We start from the raw sequence: 12,633 nt of genomic DNA on the forward strand, positions 1-12,633 counted from the left end.
AAAATATTAAGAAATCGTATTAATATGCTTGTTTCTAATATTTAAAAATTATAATTAACAATTAATTAAAAAATTTAATATTCAATAAATTATTTTAAATGTTTTATAATAACTTAGACTTTTATGAATAAAAATTTGATTAAAGAGGTGTTTGTGATTGCTTATTTGAAACAACTTATACTTTTACTACAAAAGTCTTTATCAATTTATTATAAGTTAGAATTGTTTAATTTATTAAAAAAACTTCTTATTATCGGTTTGACACTGGTATAAACTGTTTATCCCAACATTAAAAAATGTTTTTTACAAATACCACACCAAAATAAATTAATAAATTATTTCCATAAACAATCTCAAATATCCGCTAACTTGATCACACATTTATATTTTTTACATTCACAAGGGAATAAATCATAATATAAAAAACAATATAATAAAAGAAATTAATAAAAAATAGCAAGGTGACGTTGGAGTCCAACTTGCCAAATTTAACGTTCCCCAGTCCGCACCCACATTGTCCAGCTAAGCCAACGAATTTTGTCCACGTAGGCGCGCCTCCACTACCCGACAAGATAACTCACCTAACTATTGTTTAACTAAAGAAAAAAAAGGTAAATTGATATTTTGAAATATTACTACAAACATTTGTTGAATGGTTTTTATAAAGTGATTAAATGGTCATAATGATTAAGAAACTCTTATAATATAATGTAAAATAGAATATAATTGTTTGGTAATTGTTTACGATGAAATTATGACGTTTATTAGTTAAGTGAGAGATATATGAAATAAAATCATTTAGAGAGTTTTAGAACCATTAAGAGACAACATTTTTTTGCCAAACAAGATCCACCTATTCACGATTCAGATGCTGCATCTTAATGAAACTATTAAAAGGTAAAACAAACAACCCCTTAATTTATTTTCTAAACTGTGGATTTTGAAACTAGTTTACATACAACGACTAATCTCTAGGTAATTACGAATGGACCGGAGTCAACAAAAGTGTATCTTTTTAGCCACAAGTGTTCTGATATCTTCGAGATTCAAATCCATGACATATAATTTTTTTTTACTATATCTCCCCAAGGCTTAATCAGTATGCTGTAACTAAAGTGGTTAATATTTATATTTAGAATTTTATCTGAGTGATATAATATTTAAATCATGTTAAACTAAGATATAAAAATGGCTACGGTTCTCGCATGCCTTTCTCGAACAATGTTTTATGTCTATTAGTTATGACTGTGAAATATTCTTATACATTATATCTTTATCAAACACTATTTATGTGAAACTTACGTAGTATATTTTATTTGTGGGGTAGATCAAAATTTTGTCTACATTATATCTGTCTCAGAAAACGATACTTATACTCTAAAAAAACTGGTTTCACAATACGTGCTTACCAAGTCATTTTCCCTTATCGGATGAACATGACAACCGAAAAAATTGAGAATCTTATCCGATAAAAGCGATAACAAAAATAAAAAGTTTACCTGATAAGTGATACTGATGACTTTTACCCTATAAATGATTACTGGATAAAAATGTTGCATATTGTACTAAAATCTTATCTAATAAATTAGTGTTTACTTGGGTAAGCGCTTACCAAGTTATATTACCTTAGTGAATGAATATGGTAAGGATAAAAAATTTTACCCGGTAAAAACGATACAAGGACTGAGAGTCTTACCCGGTAAGTGAGGAGAATGACTCTTACCACGGTCAGCTCTTACCAGATAAATTGTTGCATAGAAAACCGTTTTTGTTGACAAAAATCTTACCTGGTTAATAAATAATAATATTGAATTTTACCAATAAGTGTTTATCAGGTAAATGTCTGATATACAACTCTTAAGTAAAAATATCCACCATTACCAATATTAGATAAACGTTAAATAAACTACTAATAAGATTATTTAATTTGATTTAAACATAGCAATAATAGGATTCGCTTTAAACGCAGGGGAGAAGCACTTGTTACACAAAGGTAGGAGTACAATAAATGCCGTCAAAACCTTGGTTTGACTCGCCGCCTTGCGTCATTTGACCCACGTGCTTTTTTAGTTTTCTACTTCCAGAACAATAGTTTCCGAATACATCCATCGTGTAAGACTTGTACATCATGCATCTATAGATGTACAGTACTATGTCTTTAGTACAAATGTTTCTAGAAAAAGCCAAACATTTTTTTAATCGCTACCTCAGCATTATTTAAAAACATTATATTCGCTTATTATTTTAAATATAAATGACCCCCCTCCAAATTCCATGAATCTAGCGACAAATAAATCCAACTATTTTATTTATAAAAAAAAGGAAAAGGAAAAAAAAAACTGTTTAATTTTATTATATTTTTTAATACAAAATACAAAATTATTTTATATTATTTAAAAATAAAGTTAACTTATTTATTTATATAATTGAGAATTCTCGGACAATTAGAGCACATGATTAGCTTTTGTTTTTGTTTATGTGGTATTTGATTAGAGGTATTAGACAGTAATCAATGAGAATATAAATAAAATAAATTATTTGATTTTATATAATATAATTGGCTCAAGGTTAAACCGTATGAGGGATGAAAATTCATTTCCATTTTCATTTTTCTTACCGAACCAAACACTCACTTAGTTTTAGGTATGTAATAACATCAACTTTGAATTTGAATCTGAATACTGTCAAAGTTTGTATGGTCATGACTCATGGAAGTTCATCTGTGATGACTTCATGCTATTCGTGGTCACCTAAATGATTGGTTGGTGTACGTAAACTGACCCGAAAACGTGTGGGTACTTGGTTTTTATAAATAATATCATGTAAATATTTAATATGACGTTTTATTTCCAAATTGCTTTAAAACATCTGTTAAGATGTCSAAAACGTTGTTTTATATCGTAGTATTTTACATGTAACACACAATTGTTTGGTTATAAAAACTTAAGTACAGTAAAGAAGTCTATTAGGACACGAAACATTTTTGACGACATATAAATCCAATTTGCTGTTATGCCTCCAATGGCCCTTAGGTATCTTGAAATGGCGAGCACTAAGTTATACGGAAGGTTATAACATTTTTATTTTATGTTTTTGTTCAAACAGGTGTTGGTATTTGTTTTTTGAAATTACGATCTTAAGAATCAGAAATTAAAATTTAAAGACTTCAGTAATCATTTATGATTATATGATTCTACTGTCTTTTTTGGTTTGCAGAATTAGATTAGATTTGTAATTGAGTTCCATTCCAATCTTGATTTCAGGGGATTTCATAGAATTTTTATGTAATTTATACTATATTATAAAACATTTGACAAAAACTCATTTTTTATGTATAAAATACTGTTTATTGATGTATATTACTTAAAATTCAAGATCAGAAGTAAATTTTATATTTTTTTTAATTTTTATTTCTCCTTTTTAGTGATTTTTGGAGAATTTATGTAGAAAACACTCAGGGGTTGTTTGTTTATATCTTAATAGTTCCATTAAAAGACAACATCTAAATCGTTAATGGGTGAATCTTGTTTGTCAAAAAGAATATGTCTCTTAATGGTTCTAAAACCCTCTGAATGATTTTGTATCCTGATCCTTCTTTAACCATTAATCGCTCTTATTTCATTATAAACAATTACTAAACAATTATATTTCATTTTGTACTATATCATAAAAACCTTTTAATCATTATGAGCATTTAATCATTTTGGAACAAACCATTCAGCTACTGCTAAATAGCCCCTCAAACTATAAGCGTTATTAATTATTAAATTAATTTTTCATTAAATTTTTTGAAGAATATTTCTTAAATAAGTAGTTTAAAAAATAGTTAAATACCCGATTATTTTATTTAATAATATTTTGTTCTTGTAGATAAAGAATTTCCAAGGGGTATAAAAAGGCAGCAGGACTCTGTTTTCTTCGGTCCATCACAAAATCACAGCCATGGCGGAATTTTCTTCCATTCAAGATTATCATCCCACCGGCGACTACTCGTCAGAATCTTCCTACTCTTGGGATGAGCTTCTTTTCCACCACCATTCACTTCCCTTCAATCTTAACGATTCCCAAGATATGCTTCTCTTCGATATGCTCGCCACTAATGGCGTCGCATCCATGGCCGCCGATCAGTCGTCGGAATCCAACATATCCACCGCCGGCGTCATCAAGGAAGAGGAAGTCACTTCAGGATCCCCACCGGAAAAATCCCAGAAAGAAAAGTCTTACAGAGGGGTGAGACGGCGGCCGTGGGGGAAGTATGCCGCGGAGATACGGGATTCCACCCGACACGGTGTTAGGGTTTGGTTGGGTACGTTTGATAGTGCGGAGGCAGCCGCCATGGCGTATGATCAAGCGGCATTCTCGATGAGAGGATCGGGGGCGGTTTTGAATTTTCCGGCAGAGAGAGTGAAGGAGTCACTACAGGAAATGAATTACAGGTTCGAAGAAGGGTGTTCGCCGGTGGTGGCGCTCAAGAAACGCCACTCCCTGAGAAAAAAACCGGTGAGCCGGAAAAAGAAACAAGTTAGTGGTGGTGGTGGTACAAACTTAGAAAACAACATGTTGGTGTTTGAGGATTTGGGGGCAGATTATCTTGAACAACTTTTAACTTCTTCCGAAAGTAGTTCGACGATTTCTTGGTAAATTCGACCCGACAGTATCCGGTATTCGATATCTGGTATCTGTTCAAGTGGTTGAGACGTTTTCAAGATAATGCAGAAGCATCAGGCCTAAAATATCGAAGCTTTGAACCGTTTGGTCAAAGTTTCTTATTCAAAATACGATTTTTCGAGTCTTTCAAGAAAATTCTTGGTGGAACGAGATACCCACATCCATATGCTTCCGTCTCTTTCGTGTTTTGTACGATATAATCACTACTGTATCTTTAACTCTCTGTAAATCCCAAGTTTTGTTTCTTTTTTTAAAATATACAATAGTTTCGTTATGTCAACTTCAGTTCACTTCATGCATCTTACATCTTACAGAACGATTAAACAAGACGGTGTAAGACACGCCATAAAAGAGCCTAAAAACGGTTGTTGCCATGTTCGGTGACATATTTGGTAATGTTTAAATCAAAAGGGTATGCCCGAGAATTGAAGAACAAGATCGTTCTATATTGAAATCCCAAAAAAATATTTAATTTACATCAAATCTGATATCATCGATGAATTATACCAGATGTTTTTATGTCTTTTTAAAATCATATTATAAAGTCGTGATGACGTTATCCCAAACTTATGTGGCGTAATGTTATAACTTTACATCGTTAGAAATTTTGTCATTTTAAACGTGTTATCAGTTGATCTGTTTAAATACGATAATTTGTATTTTTATTAAATTAAAATGGAATAAAACAAAAAGGAAAATCATACCTACTTGTGGTTCAATCTATGACTTGCAAGAATCCTAGGACACACATGTTTTGGGTTGGTTGTGAATTTACCAAATTACCCCTGGTTTTGTTGTAATGAATGTGTGTAGAAGGACAATTTATTAAAACTTGAGAAAGGTGAAGATTGTAATTTCATCTTGGGTGTTTGGCCTTTTGAATAATTCCACTTTCATAAATTAAAAGCATATGTCCCCAAAAGCTTAACTAGATTTTGGGAAAAAAGGGAAATATATATTTTTAAAATTTAATAAAAAATTTTGATTTAAAAAATAATTTATTTTTAATAAAACAAAAAACATATTAAAAGCACAATTTTTTTTCCTTTTGTGTAGATATTTTTCAAAATAATTGGATGAAATTATTGTTAATAAACAACAGCGATGTTTTAACTTAACAGTTTCGAAACGAAATGTTATTACAGTGTTTTTTTAGATTTTGACAGATAAAATATCTGGTGACTCAAAAAACCGTTTCAACAATCTCTCTAAGATACAAATCCGTTCCTTCTTTTTCTTTAAATTCTATATGATATCTTGATTACTGTATAATAACTGATAAGAAAACATTAACGATAATTACTATCTAATAAATAATATCGTATTAATTATTATTGTTATATAAAATAATAAAAATAGAGAGTGGTATTATAATAAATATTAATTTATTTTTAATTTAATTATATAATAAGAGAAGGTTTATCAACACATGTCAAATTAAGTGTTCATTGAATGTGCTCTGTCTTTTTATATGGATGAGGGTAAATCAATAATTATAATCCCTTTATGCAATTGCAAGTTGATATTATTTTATAAGTGGGCCTATCCAATTAGCCCATTGGGCCTTTTTAAATTATTTTTTATTTTTTAATAATAAAATAAGTCGGGTTCGGTTCCTATTTTGTGTAACGATTTTTTCTTTTAGTTAATGGAAATTTAAGTTTATATTTGTACGTATTTTTGATTGGTAAGATATGTAATCGTATAGCATTTAGTGACGTGGATACGTGTTTACATAAGATTTACAAATTGTTTATAAAAGAATTATGATGAAGGAGAGGATAAATCTGATATCGGTACTAACAGATATTACAACATAAACACGTTACCTGTTAAAATGAGTACCTAATACAGTAATTGAGAAAGTACTATTTGTGACGCTGAAATAGTAATATGGCAAACGTAAATGCCTTTTGATACGTTTTTTTTTCTAGAAAGACATGAATCTTTTGGAATTTTTATATTTCAAATTAGCCTCTAATAATTTATGCCAAACATAAAAACCAACTTCATGGTCCAAAATCCATTTTATCAGTTAAATTTGAAAATATAGTAATAGAAATAAATGTCTTATAAAAACAAATGTCCTACAAAAAATTTGAGAAAAGGGTATTAGAAAATCCCCAAACTCTGATATTATTATTATTATTATTATACTTTTTTCAAAAATAATTACTATTATCTATATCTATACTATATTATAAAGCATTTGATATAAACTTTTAAAAACCATTTTTATATACAAAGTAGTGTTTGTTGAAGCATATTACTTAAAATTCAAGATCACGAGTAAATTGTGGGTAAATGCAATTTATTAAAGCTTCATTTTTGAATTTGTGTAATTAACTATAGATAAACATAATCATATAGTGGATATACATCTCATTTTAAATATAAAAAATCTAAAATATAATTAAGATAATTATTAGTTATAACAAAATACTTAATTGTTATATTTATAAAAATTATATTATTAAATAATAAATTAATTCGTTATTGAATCTAAATTAAATTATAAATAAAATATTGAATTGAAGAAAAATTACACAAAAAATGAGAACTTTAAATAGTAAATTTGATACTAATATCGATATATATTTTTCTAAATTTTATGATATATTTAAATTTATATTTTATTCAAAAATAAAAGTATTATCGCTTTTTCAAAACCACTAAAAAACGTATTATATCAACATAAATAAATAATAAAACGAAACATTAAAATTGAGATAAATCTCGCTATATTATGCGAGCACTCTTCTAGTATATTTTAAATCATTTGACAAAAACTCTTAAAAATTATTTTTTATGCATGATGTATTGTTTATTGATACATATTACTTAAAATGCAAGATTACAAGTAAATTGTGCGTATATACAACTTACTAAAACTTTATGTTTAAATTCGTGTAACTAACTGTAGATAAACATAATCAAATAAGGGATAAACATCTCATTTTAAATATAAAAAATTTAAAATATAATTAGGAAAATCATTGATTTCTTACAAAATACTTAATTATTATTTTTATAAAAAATTATATTATTAAAACAAAAATAAAAAATATAGAAAAAAAAGAAATTTTAAATAGTTAGGTACTTAGATTGGTACCAATATCAATATATTTTTTCAATTTTTAATGCTATATCTTCATATTTATATTATATTCAAAAATAAAAACATTATCGTTTTCTCAAAAACACGTAAAAACGTATTCTAACATCGACTGAGAAAAAAAAAACGAAATATTAAATCAAAATGTATCTCGCTGCATTGTGTTAGTATCCTTCTAGTTATATTATAAAACATTTAACAAAAAATTTTAAAAACCATTTTTTATGCACGTAATACTGTTTATTGATGCATATTACTTAAAATTCAAGATTACAAGTAAATTGTGCATAAGTACAACTTATTAAAGCTCTATGTTTGAATTTGTGTAACTAACTGCAGATAAACATAATCAAATACATGATAAACATCTCATTTTAAATATAAAAAATATAAAATATAATCAGAATAATTATCGAGTTCTAATAAAATACTTAATTATCATGTTTTATAAAAAAATATATTATATTAAACAAAAAAAAAAAATTACACAAAAAAGGAGAAATTTTAATTAGTTTGATTCTAATATCAATATATACTTTATAAGTTTTTATGATATTTTCATATTTATATTTTATTTAAAAATAAAAACATTATCTTTTTCTCAAAACGACATATAATCGTATTATAACATCGACGGAGACGGAAAAAAAATAATAAAACGAAACATTAAAATCGAGATGTATCTCGCTGCATTACACGAGTACCATTCTAGTTATACAAAACATAGAAGTCGTAAACCACAAGGGTGGTGTCTGATTGGTTTGCTTGACTCCAAAGGTCAAAAGTAACAGGAAGTCGTTCAAATCCAAGGAGAAATAAAAATCCCCTTGTGGCCACGATGACTCCGGGTTATCTGCAAAACAGGTGGTTAAGGCTAACGGAGGTTCTTGGATCAAATCGTTGTTTAATCACTCTGCGGTTGAGGTCGAGGTAAGTGGGGAGTCTGTGCCGTAAGGGTGCGTTTGGTATGTGGAACAGGACAGAACATGACACACTTGTCCCATGTTTGGTGTGTTTCTAAGTGGAACTAAGTGGAATAAGAATGGGACACGCGAGTTCTGCCTAATACCCTGGAACTAAGTGGAACTCAAAGTTATTTCCCTCATTACCCTTTTCCCCTTTACCCGGTTTCTTCACAAAACCTAACACAGCCTCCATCGCTCCTCCTCCATCGCTTCMTCATCGACCGCGACCAGGACCATCGACGGCGACCACGTCTGCGAGTTTCGATCGATGTTCATCTCTTCAAATCTGTTCCAATCGACAGTACGTTTCTCTCCTCTCCATATCCAATCGAGGTTTTTCTCCTCTCCATATCCAATCTGTTCAACATTTTAGCACTTTGCGTTTGAAATTTTTGTTATAAGCTTACGATGGTCAAAAAATAAGGAACCATATGGGTGTTTGCAGAAAAAATGATCAAGCAACCCATACCTAGGGTGGTTTCTTTGATTTACTTTTGGTATTTTGGTAGGTTGAAGTTGATGCATTTCTGTTTGCATTTCTGTTTGCATTTCTGTGACATATGTGGTCAAGTTGATGCATTTCTGTTGATATATGTGGTCTGGTTTTGAGGATTTATAATCATCATAAGACCCTGTAAGCTGCATTATCATGTCAAGAACATAATATACATCCAACCAAGGGTTAGTAGATGACAACAAATGTAAATATCTCAAAGCTTGGTGTGATTCCAATTCCAGTTGKAACATGGTCTGCTGCTGCAACATGCTTCTCTTCTCAAGAACAATAATTCTGTAATTACTTTACTATCCTAGATGCTTCAATGATCTCATCTTGTATTTGGTAGGTTTCTTTGATTTACAATGGATGCCATGTTCTAAATCCCTGGGAGTAAATTGGTCATTTTAACCTGTCCTGTCATGTCTTACCAAACGCTGAACAGCTGTCCTATCCTGTCCTGTCCGCGCACCAAACGCACCCTAAATAACTATTTGCGAGATACAGATTTTTTTGGGCAAGATTTTCGGGATAAAGATTGTAAATTTGATTTGGGTTTTTAGAAATCTTAATTTATCTTGAAAATAATCATTATCTAACTTGGATTTTACGGGTTCATTTATTAGTTGATCACTTTGAAGAAATCAAGATCAGATGATCGACAAATCTACTTCAAAGATGGCATCCGGAAATCTACAAGTTCTTGCTGCACTCGATGGCGCAAAAACCCAATGGTATCACCTCACGGCGGGCGTCATCTCCGGAATGGGTTTTTTCACCGATGCTTACGATCTCTTTTGCATCTATTTGGTCACCAAGATGCTCGGCCGGATTTACTTTCACAAACCCGGCTCATTGAAGCCGGGAAGTTTACCTCCCAATGTTTCCTTAGCCGTCAACGGTGTTGCTCTCGTCGGAACCCTGGCCGGCCAACTGTTTTTTGGGTGGCTCGGCGATAAACTGGGGAGGAAGAAGGGGTACGGAATTACACTCATGTTAATGTGTCTTTGCTCTATTGCTTCTGGTTTGTCGTTTGGGAGAAACCCTAAATTGGTGATGGCTACTCTTTGCTTTTTCCGGTTCTGGTTAGGGTTCGGGATCGGTGATGATTACCCATCATCCGCTACGATCATGTCGGAGTATTCGAATAAGAAAACGAGGAGGGTTTACCGCGGCGGTGTTTGCGATGCAAGGTTTTGGGATTTTAGCCGGTGGGATGTTTGCGATCATCATGTCGTCCGTGTTTGATGCGCGGTTTAAAGCGCCGTCGTATGAGGTGGATCCAATAAGGTCGACGGTTCCGGAGGCGGATTACGTGTGGAGGATAATTCTGATGGTTGGTGCACTTCCGGCATTGCTAACATACTACTGGAGGATGAAGATGCCGGAAACTGCCCGTTACACCGCCTTGGTGGCTAAACAAGCTAATCAGGCTGCAATGGACATGTCTAAGGTCTTGCAAAATGGAGATCCCGACTGAGCAACAGAAGGTGGTTCCGGTGGCAGGGAAATCCGATAAAGATTTCGGGCTTTTCAGCAAGAAATTCCTCCGGCGACACGGGATACATTTGTTGGGAACTACTAGTACTTGGTTCTTACTCGATATCTCGTTTTACAGCCAAAATTTGTTCYAGAAACACATCTTCTCAGCCATCGGGTGGATCCCGGCCGCGAAGAAGATGAACGCGATTCACGAAGTTTACAGAATTGCTAGAGCCCAAACCCTAATCGCACTTTGCAGTACCGTTCCGGGATACTGGTTCACCGTGTTTCTCATCGATAAGATCGGACATTTCGCAATTCAACTACTCGGATTCTCAATGATGACGATCTTTATGTTTGGATTAGCCTTCCCTTACAACCACTGGACACACCCCGAAAACAACATCAAATTCGTAGTGATGTACTCGTTAACATTATTTTTCGCCAATTTCGGGCCTAACGCCACCACATTCGTGGTCCCGGCSGAGATTTTTCCCGCGAGGTGGAGATCAACTTGCCATGAGATCTCCGCCGCATCGGGCAAACTTGGCGCAATACTGGGTGCTTTCGGTTTCTTGTATTTGGCTCATAATCAAGATCCAGCTAAGGCGGACACCGGATATCCTACCGGAATCGGAGTGAAGAACGCGTTGATCGTGTTGGGCGTGATCAACCTTTTGGGAACTTTGTGTACGTTGATGGTGTCGGAGTCGAAAGGCAAGTCGTTGGAGGAGATGTCCGGCGAGAACGAGGATAAGACCAACGATCCACAACCTTAATTCGAGCCCTAATTTTCGATTGATTAAAATTAGTTGATTATTAGGATCAAGATTTGAGTGTTTATAGTCTTAATTGATGCTACATGTTTTATGTTATGAATTTTGATCCATTATTCCATTTTAGGGTTTTGTTTTTTTGGTAAAGATTGTTGTTTAAGAGTTACAAACGATTATCGGGTAAATGCTTATCGGTAAAAGTTATTGTATTTATTTTATTGAATTACATTCTTAACCATTAAAATGAGTTCTTAGTAAGCGTTTTTATCTGATAAGAGTTAACTTGATAAAAGATTTCTTGAATTACGGGGTAAAATATAAGGGTTTTTTTCTATTCCTCTTATCGGATAAGATTGTTGGTCATTGTCATATTTAATCGGTAAGGTAACAGACACCCTTAGTAAGCATTTGGTAAACGAAATGATAACTTCGGTTTCTTTCTCATCGATTTTGAAGATAAGGGAGAGCGGTATGGAGTCCTCTTACGTTGCAATTCCAAGATCTTTTGACAGAACAATGTGTTTTGAAGAAAATGAATATTGTGAGCTTCCGAATTCAACAAAAAATTATATACGATAAGTACTTACATATACGACTCAAATTTGATAATTGGTGGAGTTAGAACCATTGCATTCCTTATAAAATGGTTTTTGCTTGCAACCCAGATGCTGTTGCAGAAACTGCTTTTAAACATGCATAACTTTTGCTCCAAGACTTCATTTCAAGCCTACGTCATTCAAAGTTTGAATTTGTTTTGATTTTATTTTCAATAACAAAATCGATTTTATAGAACGTCTAAAACATTAAAATGTCTCGAAAAAATAACAAAATTAATTTTATAAAACACTTTATATAATTGTTAAAAAAGTATCGAGTCGTGTTTCCGTACCCCATTCAATCAATGCTGAGTTCATTCTTATCAAGATGATGATCATCATGCAGATACAAACACAGTTGTATCTGTGGCCATGCACACTCACCTGTACATACATATTAGTACTWGCTTTTGCTTACATGTGTTCTTCTTTTCATGCCATAGCCTCTTACATGGCACTCTCTCCTTCACCTTCTTCCACTATAAAACCCCACCTCACAATCTCCATTCGCCACACCATCTCATCATCTTTTCCA

General features: G+C 32.1%; 1 protein-coding gene and 1 pseudogene across 1 annotated transcript; both read left to right on the forward strand.

Annotated features, from left to right (window-relative positions):
• Window positions 1-3,932: 3,932 nt before the first annotated feature.
• Window positions 3,933-4,946, forward strand: LOC112512372 (ethylene-responsive transcription factor 1B-like). The gene has a single exon (XM_025118298.1). It carries the CDS (start codon window positions 3,943-3,945, stop codon window positions 4,639-4,641), a length of 699 nt encoding a protein of 232 aa, XP_024974066.1. The 5' UTR covers window positions 3,933-3,942; the 3' UTR covers window positions 4,642-4,946.
• Window positions 4,947-9,922: 4,976 nt separating this feature from the next.
• On the forward strand, window positions 9,923-12,202 carry LOC112512193 (annotated as a pseudogene).
• Window positions 12,203-12,633: the final 431 nt, after the last annotated feature.

The sequence above is a fragment of the Cynara cardunculus genome, assembly GCF_001531365.2.
Source record: "Cynara cardunculus var. scolymus isolate 2C chromosome LG 5, CcrdV1, whole genome shotgun sequence".
In the NCBI taxonomy this organism is placed as follows: Eukaryota; Viridiplantae; Streptophyta; class Magnoliopsida; order Asterales; family Asteraceae; genus Cynara; species Cynara cardunculus.

What these genes read in the sequence shown, in the direction of transcription:
- LOC112512372 (XM_025118298.1), top strand. Translation starts at nt 3,943, where the DNA reads ATGGCGGAATTTTCTTCCATTCAAGATTATCATCCCACCGGCGACTAC.